The following is an 18183-nucleotide window of genomic DNA, read 5'->3' as shown; positions in this document are numbered from 1 at the left end:
TGTGACGACACCTTTACCATCTGCAACCTGATTGCGAGATTCAGCTGAATGCATAAAAAAAAAAAAAAAAAAAAACAGCTCAAAAATGTAAGTGTAAAGCTGTACTATGACTATGACCATCACTACTTGATTGGTTTGACCATTTTAGAAAAACACGAATCAACAACACAATAAAACATGTTGTGCATTGCCAAGGTAACCGTTTTCACCCCCAAATTACGATGACTGAAGGACGTGGCGCGCTGGAGCGAGCAAGTCACGTTCAAGCAATGTTTCCTTGAATTAAACAGTCTGGGACACATTCAACCTTTAAAAAAAAATGTCACCTTTGTTTAAATCCTGCCTTTTGTAACATACGTCTCCCTTGGAATCCAAATATGGTCGTTTGTCTCGTTCATATCAATATTATGTTTATGACGAACGCTTGAGTGGACTGAATAAGGCATCAGTGAGTTATCAGCTATTAACAAATGGTTTACTTATTATATTGTAAATATTTTTGCGCATGTTATCTGTTCTTGTCCTCCGTGAGCTCTTTGACTGGCATGTTTGTTTTGGAAATCATCAAACACATTCCTCCTCCCCAGATTACAAAAGATCTTTTTGAGCTTGGACAATTTTCATCTCCTCAACCTGCCACGTTAACGCTCACAGCAATCTTTGTTGGAAAACAATTTCATGTCATCCTCGACACAAGACTCTCATGGTTGAAATGCTTCCGCCTTTCAATCAAGACACGAGCGGAAGAAAAACAAAAACAAAATCTAAAAGTGAGTGACAGTGGGAAGTGAGTCATCTTAAGATGGTGGAAAGTTGCTCATTAGGGCCACATTATTTCCCTGCTGTTCGCCCTAAAGCAGGGGTGTGCAAACATTTTCATTTGAGGGCCACATAGATGAAATCAGAAGGACGCAAGGGCCACATCATGTTATGAAGAGAAATTGTGTTTAGTCTTAAAAATTGTACAAATAATTGATTTGTGCTTTTGCATATTTAGAAAAATGCTACAGTATATAAACCAATTTATTTGTAATATGGCAGTAGGGTTATTATAGTTTTGCAATTTTTCATTTTAGTTTTTATTTTGATTTGAGTTTTTTTTTTTTTTTAAATGTAGTTTTAATTAGTTTTCAGGGTGGTTCTGACAGTTTTTTTTAAAATTTGTTTTAGTTCTTTAATAAATGCTTAGTTTTAGGTTAGTTAGTTTCAGTGTTAGTTTTAGTTTTTTTTATGTGTATTACTTATACTTGGACTTGACTTGTGCTCAATATTTAAAAAACACCATGGTCGCGGCGTAATTATTCCAGTTTATATCAAAATAAATCTACTAAAAATCACATTTAAAATCATCCCCAAAGGCTCATGCATTCAATTAATTACCAAAGACTAAAACAAAGGACATTTTTGCAATAATTATAGTGAGTTTTCTTTTTTTAAAAAGCATCTTCGTTTTTATTTTATTTTGTTAACGAAATTGTTTTTTTGAATTTTTATTTTTTTGTTAGTTTTAGTGATTAATAGAACCTGTGTTTTTCGACACCCTCCCTTCTTACTTTGAACATCTCCAAACATTTTTGTTTTTATTTTATTTGAACGGAGTCAAACGCCATTTTTTAGCATATGTCGCGGGCCACTAAAAAAAAAAAAAAAAATGGACGGCGTGCCGCAAATGGCCCCCCGGGCCGTAGTTTGGACACCGCTGCCCTAAAGTCTAACATTGTTTCTTGAGTGGCCTATCACCCGTGCGTCAGCGTCAAGTGAACACCTACGGAGCTGCCGGCGGTCGGTGGCGAGTGGCTTCACTTGTTCTGCCTTGCCAAGAAACCGCGATTACTGCGCACGCCAACAGCCTCCACTTGAGACAGCCGCGCGCGGGGAAGGTGTGAAGACGCGGTTGACGATCTATTCCTCAAGTAAGAGACATGGAAAATGTAGGTTGAAAATAGAATGAGGTAGTTGCCGTCCACGATTGTAATTGTGATGATGTTTGGATAGGGAGCGCGATGCCATAGAGCATGCTGCGCATCGAAGAGGTCATTTTTTTTTATTTTTTTTTTACGGAAAACTCGCTGGAGGCTAATCATCGGACATTTTGCAGATAATGACAAATGACAGGGAAAAAATCTGTTCGCCCTCAGAAACGAACGCGCAGCAATTCTTAATCTAATATCTATGATGAAGCATTCAAAGCAAGCCAATATTTCACCGGTGGTGACTTATGCATTAGGGTCAGCGGCTGACGAGAAGGCGCTCTACTATCTGCAGTATATATTTAAACAAGGGAGTTTATTAAGTAGGGTAGCGCGGTTGCCTTGTCGTTAACACATCTGCATCACAGTTCTTCAGGCTCAAAGTTCGTCAAATGTGTTTTCAAGGGGAAGTCAGATCAGCAAAATCCACATTTTTGTTCATCATCATCATCAATGTTTTTAATCAAATGAAATAAGAAAAGGCTTAGAGTTAAGATATAAAACATTCCAGGTGTATATCAGAGACACCAATTGAGCGATTGTGTCGAAGGCTGCACTCAAGTTGAGATGGATGAGGATCGTTCATTGTCCAGTCACCTGTCAAGAGGCAGAGAACTAAACAAGACGAGTGGTTTCTTTTTTCTTTTTTTTTTGCTTCTCTTCAAGAATAAGGTCTGCATTACAGAATACAAATGAGTCCCTCAGTGTAAGTTCCACAACAGTAATTTCAGTCCACTTTTTTTGCACAGATGTTAGTATGCCAGGATTTACTTTATAGTGTTCCAGAAGTAGCCTGGCTCCTTGTGACCTTGCGACATCGGATACCAACATGAGTTTTCACACTTTTATTGGCCAAGGAATGTGAACCGAATCCCCAATAGTATTGGAAGACAGGGTTTTAGCGTTTTTTTTTGTTATTAACTCACTCACTCGGCGCCATTTTCACATTTCGCAGTCCCGTTCGCTCCCGGCTGTTTTACTGGATTTTGACTGATTTTGCAAGGCCCACAGAATATTGTGTTCTATTGCTATAAAAGCATGGAACCTATCAAAAGAAAGATTAAAGTCTCTTGTTTCATCAGGAAAAAAAGTATGTTTCTATCTGTTTCCGTTTTGCAGCAATTAGCATTCGAAGAGAGCTAAGTTTCATCAGTTTTCACAAATCTATTTGAAATTGTAAGTAATTGAGCTTTTTTTCTACATGGCCCTGGTTGATCTCCTTTGCTCTGCTGCCACCTGCCGGCCGTTTGTGTAATAACTACCATTTCTGCAACCGTTCTTTGCAGTTGAGAGGCTGCATGAAAGCCTTCTGTATGCTCTAGCATAAAACAAACAAACAAAAAATGTATAAATACGTCTTTGGGACACTTAGAACATTAAAAAAAAAACTTATTTACACGTTATTGGGAGAAAATGAGTTGTGTTGCAAAAAGGGGAGAAAAAAAAAAGAGACACATTGTGCACACTGAAGAAATGTAATGTCCCAAACTGATGATGATACACTCTTGTAAACTCTTTATATTCTGTGTGATCCGAATGAGAATATTCTAAAATTAAAATGCAAGGAACCAAAATGCAAAACACAAATTGGGAGTGGACGATTGACAGATGGATGATTCCTTCATTTGACAACAAATTGTAATTTTTTCCCAATATGTAGGCCACCTGTGCTAATTCTCATTATATCCAGTTAGCTATTAATCAAACCATACAATTTATATTGAGTAAGTTACTTAGACACTAATGCATGACTATATTCAACAACGTGTCCATTTATTTCTGTATTTATTCTAAACGATGCTTTCTCACTGGAGAATGAGTGAAGCTCTTAGATCTGCATTTCTTCAGACTTGTGAAGCAGACCGTGTGCGCACACATTCTAATCATTCAATGTCCCCACCGGCCACTTGTGTGTGTGTGTGTGTGTGTGTGTTCGCGTGGTTGCGCGTGCGTGTTCCCACGGAGGAATTGATGATGTAACATGTTCCCAATCACGTCGTCGTCTGCGCGCGAGGATGAGTGAGGTCGCTTTAAGGAATATCCGCGCTGCCATCAATCCCCAACAGCAGGACGCCCCCCCCCCCCTCCTCCTCCTCCCTCCTCCTCCTACCTTTTCTCCGACACCACCGCGCACTAACTCTCCTGTCATTTGTGGCTCACCTGGCGCCAAGCAAAGCCGCTCCGAGTCAACGGTAAGAAACTATAGAGCTCAAATCTAGATAAATGACTGATAACTGTTTTGTATGTTATCGAGTGAGTAAATTTTTTTTATTTTTTATTTAAATTTGTGTCCTAAGCCGATGTTAAAATTCCAATAGAAATATTTACTGAAAATATGAATTCAAGTGTTGCCCATCTTGATTTCTCGTAACGAACCTTGTGATGCTTTGAGCAAAGTGGCGCGCTTCAGTTCAGGTTAAAATTGCATTGCCGGGCGTCCCACCTACGGGACTTTCTCGGGCTTGTGGGGTGCACAGCCAGAGAAAGAGAAATCTCCCCCACCTTGCCCGAGATGCCCCCCCTCGAACGCACGCACGCAAAACTCGAGGCTCAGATGCAAGACACACTAACAGCAGCGGGGATGGTGGGAAGGACACACACGCAGATTGTCACTTTCACACTTTTCATCCTGTCATGCTTCTCTTCCGCCACTGCTGTCTCCCATTTGTGCATGAGCAAGTCCAGACCGGTGCCTGTTGTTGCTGTTGTTGTTGTTGTTGTTGTTGTTGTTGTGTGCGAGTGCCTGCTTCAAATGACGGATGTCCTTTTGCAAAAGTTATACAATTTACCACAAAAAAAGCAAAACAAAAAAAACAGCAAATACCACTTTAGCAACTACTTTTAACGTTACACCTTGTATTCTGAATTTTTATATCAGATAGATAGATAGATAGATAGAGACTCATATAGTGTCTAAATGTGTATGTAATCTGTATAACTGTAGTTTTAAAAATGGATATATGGATACGGATATATGGATATGGATATATGGATACGGATATTTTACTTCCTAAAAAACAAAACAAAAAAAAAACAAGTAAAAAAAACCACCACATTATGGGCCCAGTTTTCATAGACAGGTGCCGGTGCGCTTGACGTAAAAAAAATGGGTGCAACTTCAGTTTTGTGCCCAGGCAAATGTAGTTTCCGGTGTTGGGGACTGAGTTGCGCCGCACTGGATTCTTCTATAGCACAGCCCTCGCACAGCTAGCAAATGTAAACTAGATCTTAGACTTGCTATAACCAGGTCTAAGTGGCGACGCAGGTGGCGTAACGTAACACGGACGCGTGCGGTTGTGGTGCAGCCGAGTACAGCAATGGACGGACGCTACTGGATAGCCAAGCGGGGAACAAAAATAGGCTAATTGTCCACATGTGCTTGCTTTATTACCAAAGAAGTTCTCGGCGCTATTATGATAAAGGTCCACGGCAAAAACAAAAACAAAAAAAACAAAAAAACAAACAAACACAAAAAGAAAAAGTGACCCATTGGCACAGGAATACGTCTTATTTTATCTGTGCTAGTCTCGCAAAATACTAAAACAAAAGAAAGAAAATGCGCACAAGTGGAACTGACTTGTTGCTAGACTTGCTCTTGGCAGAAAAATAGGGCCTTTCATCGACATCAATTTCCTTTCAATACATTAAGCCTTGACTCAAGGTAAACAGTTTAAATGTAAAAAAAAATGTGATCACCTGTAAATATCGACATAATCTGTATTCATATAAATTTTTCTTTCAGTCCAAATAAGTCGGTTTTGGACAAGCCGAGCTCTTCATTTGGCTTAAATATTGAACAAGTTGAAACAGCTTTGTTTGGGGTTCCAAGTCTCAAATCATTGCCGTAGCTTTGTTTGTAATCACCGCAGACAAAAACAGCACTATAACCCCGGGTTTTCACCGGATGCGGTTGCGGTGCGGTTGCGGTGCGTCTTGACTGCGTGCTCCGGACGGGTCAATTTTTTTGTCAATCCACACCGGCTCCGCACAGCTGCGGTCCGGCAGCTCCGTCGCCGCCCACTTCCCAACGTGTCTCGCGGGACCGCGCGCGCGCGATCATGTGGCATTTCACAACGACAAACATACAGAAAGTCTGTGCTCAACAGAGAAGCAGAAAGAGAGGTGGACTTCTTTTGATTGAACCTTTTCTTCTTCTTCTGCTATGAGATTCCATGCAGCATCCTTTTTTTGTTTGTCCTTGTAAAGTATATTAATAACGAGAGTCGGGTCAGTGCGGGTCCACTCTTTATTTCTGTCTTCCCCGTCCGGCTGCCGCTCAGTACGGCAAGCGAGACGGGCACAACAAGCAATCGCGAACATCAAACTCACAATACATTACAGTCCTTATAAAAAGGATGTGCCGTGTCATATATTATTTTGTGGTTTTCCACCTCCAATATAAACCTCTCCTCGTCCATGTTCGCTGGCGTCTAAACCGTGAATGAGCACATGGCCCGGCGACGCCCACGTCACGTTTTGCTGAAAAACTTGCGAAATAGGAGCTGGCGAGTGTTTTATTCTGAAAGGTAACCGGAAATTTATTTTGAAACTGCCTCGGTCTTCCTGTCCCGCTCGATGTGTTTTGTGCTAGCTTGCCATTTGCCGGAGGCCTACCGCTGCGGCGTCCGGCAAAAATAGAAAATAGGTCTATCCTTGCGGAAGGCTTGCGGCACGCCGCAGGCCTTCCGCAGTCGACACGCAACGCACCCGCAAGCGGTGTAAACTGCACCATTCGAATGAATGGGATCTAATTGCTTGCGTCGCCGGACCGCACCGCAACCGCACCGCAACCGCATCCGGTGTAAACCCGGGGTAATAGCAGAGTTAGCCGCCAGCAATTTATGTCCCACCTGTCAACAGCGATCAGCGTTAAGGTCTCTTTAAATGAAAGGTAATGAATCTGCAATCTCGGGTAGATTTCATTCTGTTAGCATAGTCGTCGCAAGCCACACTTTTTTGCAAAAGTAATCTGTGGATACTTGAAATAAATATGTGTACACACGCTCACAGTCTTGTGCGCTCCTTTTGTTTGTGTAATGGACCGTTCGCCGAGCAGCCATTTTGGCAAACATGCACGTAAATGACATTAAAGAAGGCTTTGTTCTTACTTGCAGAGCCTTAATTAACGTGATTAGGGATAGCTTTATTTATGGTTGAAAGAGCCGAACAAAGATTACAGGAATGGCTTTGCAAGTTGATCAGTCCGCATATGGCAAACTATTACAATGATCAATTAACGACGGACGTTCGTGATATCAATGGCCGTTTGGAAGGCTTGTTTCCTTCAAACAGAAACTGAGCGCATTCTCCCCACTCAAGAAGATTGAAGCGGTGAGACAGGACAATTGTCTCTGAGCAGTCATTATCTCCATCATTATGGTGGAAATCAAATGCTATTTTCGAGACGCTATAAAGTCTCGATCGGCACAGTTCACTGGATGATGCGCTCCTGCCGGGCAGGATGGCGGTGATGAAGACAAATCTGCCGAACGAGTGACATTCCGCATGTATGCAAATGATATCAAGCTATTCTGAAACTCTCGTTCTCAGCAGGGCGCGCCAGTTTTTAATATCTCCAGAGAAGATTAGCGTTTAATGATGAGAACTTTTCTTATTTCCTAGCAGAAAATGAAGACCACTGCACAGAGGAAAATAATGCAAGGCTCTCGAGACCGCCAACGTTATTCCTCAAAATAATTACACAACATTTGGCTCAACGACCCCTGCGCGTCTCAAGCGATATCATGGAGCAGCAGCCCAACAGCCACTACAACCAAGCCTTGTGGAAAGAGATTCCGTGGGACTTCACGGAGGACTGCTCGCTCTCGATGAGCGGCACCACCTTCCTCATCGTGGCGTACAGCGCCGTTCTGGCGGTGGGCCTCGTCGGGAACTCGTGCCTGGTGCTGGTCATCGCCAGGCACAAGGAGATGCGCAACGTCACCAACATCCTCATCGCCAATCTGTCCTTCTCCGACATCCTGATGTGCGTCGTGTGCCTGCCGGTCACCATCGTCTACACGCTGATGGATCGCTGGATCCTCGGGGACACTCTGTGCAAGCTCACGCCTTTCATCCAGTGCGTATCGGTCACCGTGTCCATCTTCTCGCTCGTCCTCATCGCCATGGAGCGCTACCAGCTCATCGTCCACCCCACCGGATGGAAGCCGATGGCGCGGCAGTCCTACTTGGCGGTGGCTCTCACCTGGATCACCGCCTGTTTCATCTCCGCGCCTTTCGCCAAGTACAGCATCCTCGCGTTGCCGTTCCAGAATCTCACCGCCCCGTTCCCGCTCGACGATCAACTTGTTTGCATGGAAGGGTGGCCGTCGGTTGAGGCGCGCCAGGCCTACACCACCTCTCTGCTCGTCTTCCAGTACTTCCTCCCGCTTTCGCTCATCATGCTCTGCTACCTGCGCATCTACCTGCGGCTGCGCCGGAGGAAGGACATGGTGGACCGCGGCAGGAACGCCACGCAGAAGAATAACAGAGGCGCAACCAGGATCAACGTCTTGCTCGCCGCCATCGTGGTGGCCTTCGCCCTCTCCTGGCTCCCGCTCAACATCTTCAACACGGTGTTTGACTGGAATCACGAGGCCATCCCATCCTGCGGCCATGACGTCATCTTCTCCTTCTGCCACCTCGTCGCCATGGCGTCCACCTGCGTCAACCCGGTCATCTACGGCTTCCTCAACAGCAACTTCCAGAAGCAGCTCAAGTCCACCCTGTTGCACTGTCGCTGCTGGGCCGTTGCAGAACGCTATGAGAGTGTGCCGCTCTCCACTGTTAGCACAGAGGTCACCAAGGGGTCGGTCCTGAGCAATGGCTCCAACAGCATCAATACTTAAAGCCGAGCTTTTTGGTGAAAAAAAAGAAAGCAACAAAACCGACCCTCTTCTGCACCCTTTTATTTTAGTTTATTCTTTCAAGGCTTTTTTTGTTTTGTTCAATGCAAAAGCATGGCTGACATTTACAGCGGACCTGACAATAACTGTCCAAAGGGAAGTAAAGTCACGTCCCCGGCATGACTGGTGCCCTCTAATTGTTACGGTTCCTGACTAAAAGGAAGTGACAAAAATGACAGGACAAAGTAATAAAGGCTGACTACAAGACACACTCCACATAAGAACTTTGTGCATTTGCACTCTGTACAGTGCTTTGGGACCATTAAATATTTATCATGGCCATCTAAAAAAAAAGAAAGGCTACTTCTTAGATGGTATCTACGACGGCGTATTAGGGCCACGTATAAATATATTTTTTTAAGAGGGCGGGGCAATGTTCAGAGAAAAAAAAATTAAATCACAAATTTGCCACGAGAAAGTGGCAAATTTGCGAGATAAAAAAACTCATGAATTTGCGAGTTTAGAGAGTGGCAAATTTGCGAGAATGTTTGCGCCAATAATTTTCGGTGCATACATTTTTGTATTTATTTTTTTTGTACAAGTATCTAAGTTGATGTGTCGAATCTGCTGCTGTCCATCATTCACTTGCATTTAAATAAAGTATGCTAGCTTCTGATTGGTTAGTGCTAGTCAGCTGATAGGGGATCAGGAAGTGTTGCGCTCTAGCTGCCGTGTATGATGAGTCAAGATTAAATTAAGAATGAATCTGTCTCCATCCTGCATTTTCATTTTATAGCCTGTCCCATTAACCACCAACAAATCCTCAAATGATTAGACTATAGCTATGCTATGTGTATTTCTCATAAGTTACTGCGTTTTTGTTTTTCTTTTTTTCTTGCAAATCTGCCACTTTATAAACTCGCAAATCTGCCACTTCATAAACTCGCAAATTTGCCACTTTCTAAAGTGGTAAATTTGCTAGTTTTTTTTTTTCTCTGAATATTGCCCCCACCCTCTAAAAAATATACATTTATACGTGGCCCTAATATGCCATTGTAAGTATCTTTTCATGCTGCTGTCATTGTATTTAAATATTTGCAACTTGCTGTGCAAACTGTAATTCTGTGCATTGGAAACCTCAAATGAAGCGACAAGGAGAAGTTGGTTGTATGGCAAGTGCTGACCGTATCGATGATTATAAAATGACGGGAAGAACATTTTTGCTGTGGCTCTGGGCATTTGTGTGCATTTTATTTATGTGTTACTTTTCCCTAAACTGACAAAAAGTGTAATAACCCACCGAGGCTGAGACATTCCACTGGTTGTTTTGCATCAATATATTGCGCAAGTGGGGTTAGTTTTGCTAATACATTGTGCCATGCAGCATATATCAAGTGCAAAAAAACAACAACAAAAAAGCCAAATGGGTGATTCAGGCCGAAGTTTGATAGCTGTATATAGGCTAACCTTACTACATGAATGTATGGCCTGTAAAATTTGTGACACTTTCAGTTTATTGTGTGGTTGGCAATAAAAAGCACTGTAGCATAGCAGGGAAAATGTTACTCAATTTGCTATGTGGATTGAATTAAAACATTTACCGTTATCTTGAGTGATGTTGTCGTTTGTAAATACACAATACCTTCTTTTATTATCTGTAGTCATTCTTCTTATTGCATTGTTTTGTTTTTCATTTTCATTTTGACCTAAAATCGATATTGTTCCAGCTTCCACCAGCTAATTGGTCTTCTAAGGCAAACTATCGCAGCCAGTCCTGACTGAATATTTTCCACCCTCCCCAGAGATGAAGCCTGAGTCACTTGCGCCATTCGGATTTTCAACCAAAATCACCCTTTGCCGTTTCCTTGACCGTTTAATCAGTGAGTCCCAAAACAACTCCAATGGGTTAGAAATTGTACTTTTAAAAAAAGAAAAGAAAAGAAAAGAAAAGCAAAGAAAAGAAAAGAAAAGAAAAGAAAAGAAAAGAAAAGAAAAGCAAAGAAAAGAAAAGCAAAGAAAAGAAAAGAAAGAAAAGAAAATGTCCATCGTCCAAAATAAATAAACATTCAATTTGATCATTAATGGTCATTGGTAATATCCCGCCTAATGCCCGAAGCCGGCTAGGATAGGCCCCAGCACCCCCATGACCCTTGTGAGGAGTAAGCAGTTAAGAAAATGGATGGATGGTAATTGGTAAATGGAGTACACTTATATATTTCTTTATATACACCATGTGTTGTCCAAAGTAGCACTTTACCAATATCAAGCCTCATATTCTTCTTCTTCTTCTTCTTCTTCTTCTTCTTATTATTATTATTATTATTATTATTATTTTCTTAAATAAATATCAATGTACTTGGATGCGCTAACATAGCCTCATTAACCTACGGAAAAGGTTCCCTTTTAGTTTAAAATAACTTTCTTCAACCTCCAGGATCTCTTGAACCCAGCCCTTACCAGCTGCTAACTAACGCTAAGCTAACGTGGGTAGTGTACTTGGATGCGCTAACATAGCCTCATTAACCTACGGAAAAGGTTCCTTTTTAGTTTAAAATAACTTTCTTCAACCTCCAGGATCTCTTGAACCCAGCCTTGACCAGCTGCTAACTAACGCTAAGCTAACGTGGGTAGTGTACTTGGATGCGCTAACATAGCCGCATTAACCCATGGAAAAGGTTCTCTTTTTTTTAGTGTAAAATAACTTTCTTTAACCTCCAGGATCTCTTGAACCCAGCCCTTACCAGCTGCTAACTAACACTAAGCTAACGTGGGTGTTTTTCGTATTTCGCCTCCCTTGCTAGGACGGTATGAGCAAGTTAACAAAGTCGTTGGCATGCTTCCTACCTCATCTTTATTAACAGCTTAACAGTTGAATTTAATGCTCATTTGAATGCAGCGCGCTTTCACACATGACAGGTAACAAGGAAGAGGATGTTGGACGGTGGGGGAGATCGAGGGAAGCGAGAAATGACACTTCTAAGTGATATACCGTTAGTTAGCGTTATTGTTTTGGTCTGACCTCTTGTGACTAATTTTGAACATGTCGACATTTTTAGCATGACAAAAACACACAACAAGAGTGGTTAAGAAATTGTTTGCAGACGAAAATATTAACGTTTGCAGTGGCCCAGACAGTCCACAGATGAATTTATAGTTAAAAATCTGTGGGAGGGAACTAAAAGATCAGGGTGATGACAAGAAGAGTTCATCACTAAAGATGAATAAATGGGCAAAATGCAAACAGCTGATCAGCAACTATTAGTAACAGTATCAATATATTTTTTTTAAACATAAGTCAAAGCCTGTTCACTGTCTCTTTGCACATTCTCAGATCACAACGCATTTTAGATGCAGAATAAATCAGTGTTGCACTTGGTGCCTGCAATGTTAAATAGTGTGGGGAGGAAGAAAAGAACACTCAACTCAGAGCTCAGTGGGAATTGTGCTAAATATTCATGCTGGGGGAACGCATATCAACACAAAATCGTTAGCCACTACATTAGGTACACTTGCGCAATGCCATCTAAGGTGAGAACTACATTCAAACTATTTCTACAAAGATAACTGGGCTGTTTTGATGGACCCCGTCAGAGGTATAATCGATATGTTTGCTATGTTATTGTAGTTTTGTGGAAGCAGCTCGCGTCAATTCGACTGACAGGTCTTGCTGACATCATGACCTTCATGTAGCCGAGTAACGTTACACAATTATTCCAAACACCTCTCAGTGAAATGCAATACCATTATTATTAATCACTGCTAAATGTATTTAGCTGACTTGAGCTCTTGAATGGGATCACATTAGATTGTAGTCTAAAATGACGACGCTTAGAAGTACCGACTGCAAATCTGATGCCAAAGGTTCAGTGACAATGTCGTTACGTGTCGGAGCTTTCTAACCTCTGCTGAAAGTGTTTCTCACAACTCGTCAAATGTTGTTCCAGGGCAGCCTCTTAAATTAGCTCTCTGAAGGCCTCGTCAGGATAATTGACTGCACACGTCCTCCACCATGGCCTGTGACGGCATCTGCCGACCTCTGCTGCCCCCCGAGGCAGGATGGGGGGGCGCAAAGGCAAATGTAGTCCAGAAACAATTTATTCAATGCTGTCTTACATTGTTACACAAGTCAACGGTGAGAGGGGATGAGGGATTCTCGGGTTATTATGGTGCAATGTAACACTGGAGAACTAATGAGTTCGCAGAATCTGACACTCCCAATTTGTCGAGTTTTTCCAGAAAAGATTTGCAACTTGGCTCCGTGCATTTTAATTTTGGGGTATTCTCCTGGAAGCAATCGTCTTTAGATCACAGGAACAACACTACACAATCGGCAAGAGTGCATTTTTAGCTCTTGTTATGAAACAACGTTTTTTTTTCTAGTGTTTTATTTTCAATGTTTCAACGACACAACCATAACGATGCATTTTAAATCAAACCCTCATCTCGAGTAAAAATGGGTACCGGCTGCAACACAAGCTCATGTTCGGTGTCCCTTTAACAAGGTCATCAGCAGTCAGACTGAGTCAGACTTCTGGAATAGTATAAATGGTGATGTGATATAGAATTATCCTTGTGAAAATTACATTTTTGCTCGAACCTTCATCAACATTGTCCTGCTGTATTCTGAACAAAGACCACCCACATGCAACTGAATGTTGCCTTATACTTGAAGAAAAAAAATAGCAACTCGTCTCACTGTTTAGTTCGGTAGTTAGTTACTAATCGACATTACTTCCTCTCTTTTGTCGACACACTCCTGAGTTCAATTTATTTTTCTGCTTGATTCTGCTTACGTCTTAACTGTTTTCATTCAGTTTAACTTAAACATTTGTATGCTTATTCTTTTAGTTTATGGAGTGTCTTTGAGAGCTCTGAAATGTGCTTTTAAAAAGGTATTCCGATTCATCCATTTATCTGTTTTCGATCCTGCTTGACCTCATTTTAAGAGCCATAACGGTTGACAGGTAACTGCGGGGCCCAATCGCACCTGTGGACAATTTAGAAACGTCAAATGACCTCATGTGTTTTTTATTTATTTATTCTTTTAGCGCTATCAAACGGTTAAATGTTTTAATCAGATTAATCTCACTTTAGAATTCTAATTAATCGCTTGATTAAAAAGACTTTTTGAATCAACTTTTGTCCAACAAATTTGAAGACCACCTGTTATGTGTTCATTCTTTTTTTGCCATTTAATGTTATGAGGACGTCTTCAACATTTTTCCACTGAACGCTTTTATCCTCCTATTTTTCCTAATCAATTAATTACTTCCATGATTTAAAATGAAAAAAAAAAAATCATATATTTTGAATGTCATACACAAAATGCTTTACTTTAATGCATATAGTTATGTTCGTTGTTCAAACACAACCTGTGCTACCTTTAACGTAAACATTCCAATCTAAAGGATCATCTGTGGTCAAAATTAATAGTGTGATTAATCTGCATTAATAAATGATTAATGCGATATTTTTTGGTGATTAATTAGTAAGTTAGCGCTTTACATTTGACAGCACTAGTTATTTTTATACATTATTATTATTATTTTGTTTTCGATAGCCAGATGATCTGGAGAAAGCCCACAAAAGCACAGGGAAAACGTTCAAACTGCATACAATGACAGCCGGAGCCGAGATTTGAAAGGAGCACCTCTTGACTGTGAGGCAGACATGCGAACCATTCGACCAGGAAAAATGTCATCTTCTTTCTTCTTCTCCGTATTATTACTATTATTAGCCAAAGCAGTAAATAGTTACATATACTTCATGAGTGGCTATACTTGTTCAGAGAAGAAGCTACAAACGAGGCATGTTATGAAACTATTTAAGTGGTCGTGATGACGCAAATGTCTGCTCACTTGCTCAAAGAGAAAAAAAAAAAAAGAAAGTCACAATCAATTCTCGGTAGACGCTTCATTATGCGTAATGAAAGTATAGCAGACCTCTTGATTTACACACTCACAGAGATAGCCAGTGCTACAGTTCTTGCATCTTGGGGAGTTGAACTCAGAATTCACTTTGCTGCTGAACACATTATCGGGTGGATAAAAGTGCTCTCTAAATTCTTTGCTCTTGTCATTTGTTTGATTGTATCGAAGCATTACATTTTAGTAACAAGACTACAATTATAGGATACATCAAATACAGCCACTTGACATTTATGCTATTTTGCATGTTAACACTAAGCATAGGAATTCAACCCAAAAAAAAACAACTCCATCCATGCATCCATCTTTATCCCCCATAATTGAAATACAATTTAATACGCAGAAAAATAAATGAACTTACTGATGGTTTTCGGAGGGTCGACTGCCTCCATCGCCGTTTGTCAGCCCCGGACCTCGAGTACGCCGATGCAGCCCGTCTTCCACGTCTCTCTCAGCCAACACACCTGAGGATCGTTATCAGGCTTCATGCAAGCTTGCTGATTAGCTAATCGTTTGAAGCACCTGTGTTGCTGCGGGAGACATGAAAAACAAGGCTGGATGACGACCGCGGTTGACAACCAACTGGTCTATATGATGCAAGATGCATTTTTTTTTTTTCAAGTGTTTTTAATTAAATCGTTTTTAAATTGTACGGTTTCCTTGAGTGTCTAGAAAGGCGCCTATAAATAGAATGTATTATTGTTATTATTATTATTAGTAGTAGTATTATTATTAAGATCCTATGGACCATGTGACCTATGAAATACTTCCTAATGCATTAAGCTAATGGGAAAATAAATAAATAAATAAATAAATAAATTTTAAAAAGGATTTCAAACTGTCTGCCGACTATTAAGTTCAGTGTATACCGCGTCTCGCAAAATTCAGCTGGGAAAGGCTCATAGTGAGGATAAGATTCAGTTTAAGTCTGTTACGTTCTGGCGCAGACTCAAATAAGATTTGAACTCTTTATTCGCATAAATAACATTGAGAGGCGTAGAACAAACTTGGCTAGACGAGAAACAATGAGAATGCATCGGGAATCACGAGACGCCAAGCTCCCTTGGGCTGCGGAGATGCACAGAGGAACAGTGGTAATAATCCGACAAACACATACTTCTCGGTTTGGCTTAAATAGACAGTGAATTGATCGGATTGGCTGTGGCTAGACATGTGGGTAACAGGACTGACATGGAATTATCTGACTGGCTGTTGACCAGAAAAGAGACTACAGATTCTTGCCATCACATAGCTCCTGACATCACGTAGCGTTTTTTTTTCAGTTGAAACCAGATTATGGCTACATCAGTTCAAAACAGACACTTGACCTCACGTCATGACCCAAACATGACCCTTGCATGACCCAAACTGAACCCTAGCATGACCGAGTCATGACAAATTCTAAAAAAAAAAAAAAAGCAGGGGCAGGCAACAAATGCTATTTTCCCTCTATAAAGGTAGTTTAAATTGTTCAAAATACAAACAGAACGGATCAATATGTAGGGAACTTTGTTTCGTATATTTTTCAGTCAATTTTTATGGTGCGTTTTATACATTTTATTTAATTTTTGGTAGAATATACTGTTTTAAATCAATCACACAGTGACAAGTATTTTGAACTGATAAACAACATTAAAGGAACACAACACTTGGGGAAAAACTAACCAGCTATTCTGTGAAATGATTCATTTCAACTCTTCCTTGAAAAAAAAAAAATGATTTTATAGCACATTTTATGAATATTTTTGCATCAAATATTTTATTATTATTATTAGCTATATTTATCCTGCTCTTATATAGATAGATTTAGGCAACATCATATGTTTATTTTTATTTATTTTTCCCCGCCACATATTTTTGGCGAGTGGTGGGCAGCGGCCAACGGACAATCTATTGACCAGTCACCACCGCTTGTTTGCGTAAGCGTGACTGGAGCCAAAAGCCTGTTGACTTATCTTAACATGGAGGCTGAAAAGGGGACAAACATAATCTGGCTGAGGGCACCACTTCAGCTCACTTGTAAATCCATTAGGCGATATCTCACATTTGTTTTCAACCTACCGACTAAAAGCGACAACTTGCCATTTGGCAGGGTGTCATTTGCCAGGCTATGCCATGACAACCAGTTGCTAGGCAACCAGCAGAGACTTAAGCAAGTTACTGGTCCCTGGCAAAGTGGTGCTTCAGTGTTTGCGTGTCTTAATGAGCTCCAGGGTTGTTGGTAAGGGAACGTTTGAGCCATTAAGGGCTGCTTTTATTGACATCCTTTATGCTAAGATAACGATGAGTCAAATTTTCCTCTTTTATTTAAGTGAGACAGATGAGGTGGTTTTGTATGTAATTTAAAGTTACTGAAGTTATGAACTGGATTTGGCATTTATGCTTTATTGTATTGGGAAGGAATCAAATAATCTTCAATGGCTAAATCGATGGTCAAAATTCATCATCCAGTGACAATGTTATTACAGTCAAACCTCGGTTTTCGAACATAATCCGTACCAGAAGGCTGTTCCGAAAACCGAATTGTTCGAAATCCGAAACAATTTTTCCCATTATAATTAATGTAAATAATTTTAATCTGTTCCAAGTCTAAAAAAAAACGTTTTCTTTTTAAGTTGTTTGTGTCTGTATGTGTGTGTGAGTGTGTGGTTTCCTAAAGAAAGACAGAAAATATGCCAATAAGTAAATGTATAAACGTAAATTAAGGCACTCACATTAAGAAAGAAAGCAAATTAAATTAGTTGCAGTTAAGCTAGCGTCATCATTTCCGGTACGCGCTCTTATTGTGAAACTAAATGGTGACACTTCCGGTTTCGGGCTTCGCAGCGCAACATCAACTTACGAGTGCTATGTGGTAACGTGCGGATGAGGAAACGCCGCCCAAACATTCGTAACAAACATTTTAGAAGGAACAAGCTATAGCTGATTCTGGCAAGAAGGTTACAGACAAGAAATAAGGACAACAGGACCCACCAGTCATTGAAGCACACGTTAGCTTGCGCCAGACTTCCTGCTGCTATCGCTGCTGGCGAAGACTGATTCTGTTCAAGCGGCCACACGCACGAACGCGAGGGTAAGTTGTGTCACGTGAACTCGCTTTCCAATGAACAGACTACAAATTTCGCAAATTAGGATTAGTCTCAGTTACGCAGTTAAAGTTGAACATATCAGATTTAAGGAATAGACAGCTTTGTAGCCTTTTCTGCACTCGGCGAGTGAGTCGCGTTCAGGTACGCTCGGCATTTTTCAGTTCGAGAACCGATTTTTTGGACGAGTTCTGAGACATAAAATTCTCGAATTTTCTGGTCGAAAACCGATTTGGTCGAGAACAGAAAGCGTTCGAAAACCGAGGTTTGACTGTATTTTAATTCTTAAAAAATAAATCGATTAAATCATTTTTATGTACAGTAAATCACTGTTCTGTATTTAATTATTATTTTT

At 40.8% G+C, this 18183-nt stretch overlaps 2 protein-coding genes across 3 annotated transcripts in view; one reads left to right on the top strand and one right to left on the bottom strand.

Annotated features, from left to right (window-relative positions):
• Positions 1-17943, bottom strand: part of LOC144018802 (uncharacterized) — a 37013-nt gene extending 19070 nt beyond the window's left edge. Inside the window, exons 1-2 of the mRNA XM_077521360.1 lie at positions 17716-17943; positions 15104-15272 (exon numbers count right to left, since the gene is read on the bottom strand). The gene's annotated coding sequence lies outside the window, so the exon portion shown is untranslated. The remainder of the gene's footprint in view (positions 1-15103; positions 15273-17715) is intronic.
• On the top strand, positions 4060-9308 carry LOC144018801 (neuropeptide Y receptor type 4-2-like). 2 transcript variants are annotated; one of them, XM_077521355.1, is made up of 2 exons: positions 4060-4162; positions 7596-9308. In XM_077521355.1, exon 2 carries the CDS (start codon positions 7715-7717, stop codon positions 8816-8818), a length of 1104 nt encoding a protein of 367 aa, XP_077377481.1. In that variant the 5' UTR covers positions 4060-4162; positions 7596-7714; the 3' UTR covers positions 8819-9308. The 2 variants fall into 2 exon arrangements, with proteins under 2 accessions (XP_077377481.1, XP_077377482.1); XM_077521356.1 differs by having other exon boundaries at positions 4067-4162; positions 7593-9308.
• Positions 17944-18183: the final 240 nt, after the last annotated feature.

The sequence above is a fragment of the Festucalex cinctus genome, chromosome 5, assembly GCF_051991245.1.
Source record: "Festucalex cinctus isolate MCC-2025b chromosome 5, RoL_Fcin_1.0, whole genome shotgun sequence".
Lineage (NCBI taxonomy): Eukaryota > Metazoa > Chordata > Actinopteri > Syngnathiformes > Syngnathidae > Festucalex > Festucalex cinctus.
This window is presented reverse-complemented; position numbering and strand designations above follow the sequence as displayed.

Bases quoted from the DNA above. Each gene is read 5' to 3' on its own strand.
- LOC144018801 (XM_077521355.1), top strand. From the start codon at position 7,715: ATGGAGCAGCAGCCCAACAGCCACTACAACCAAGCCTTGTGGAAAGAG.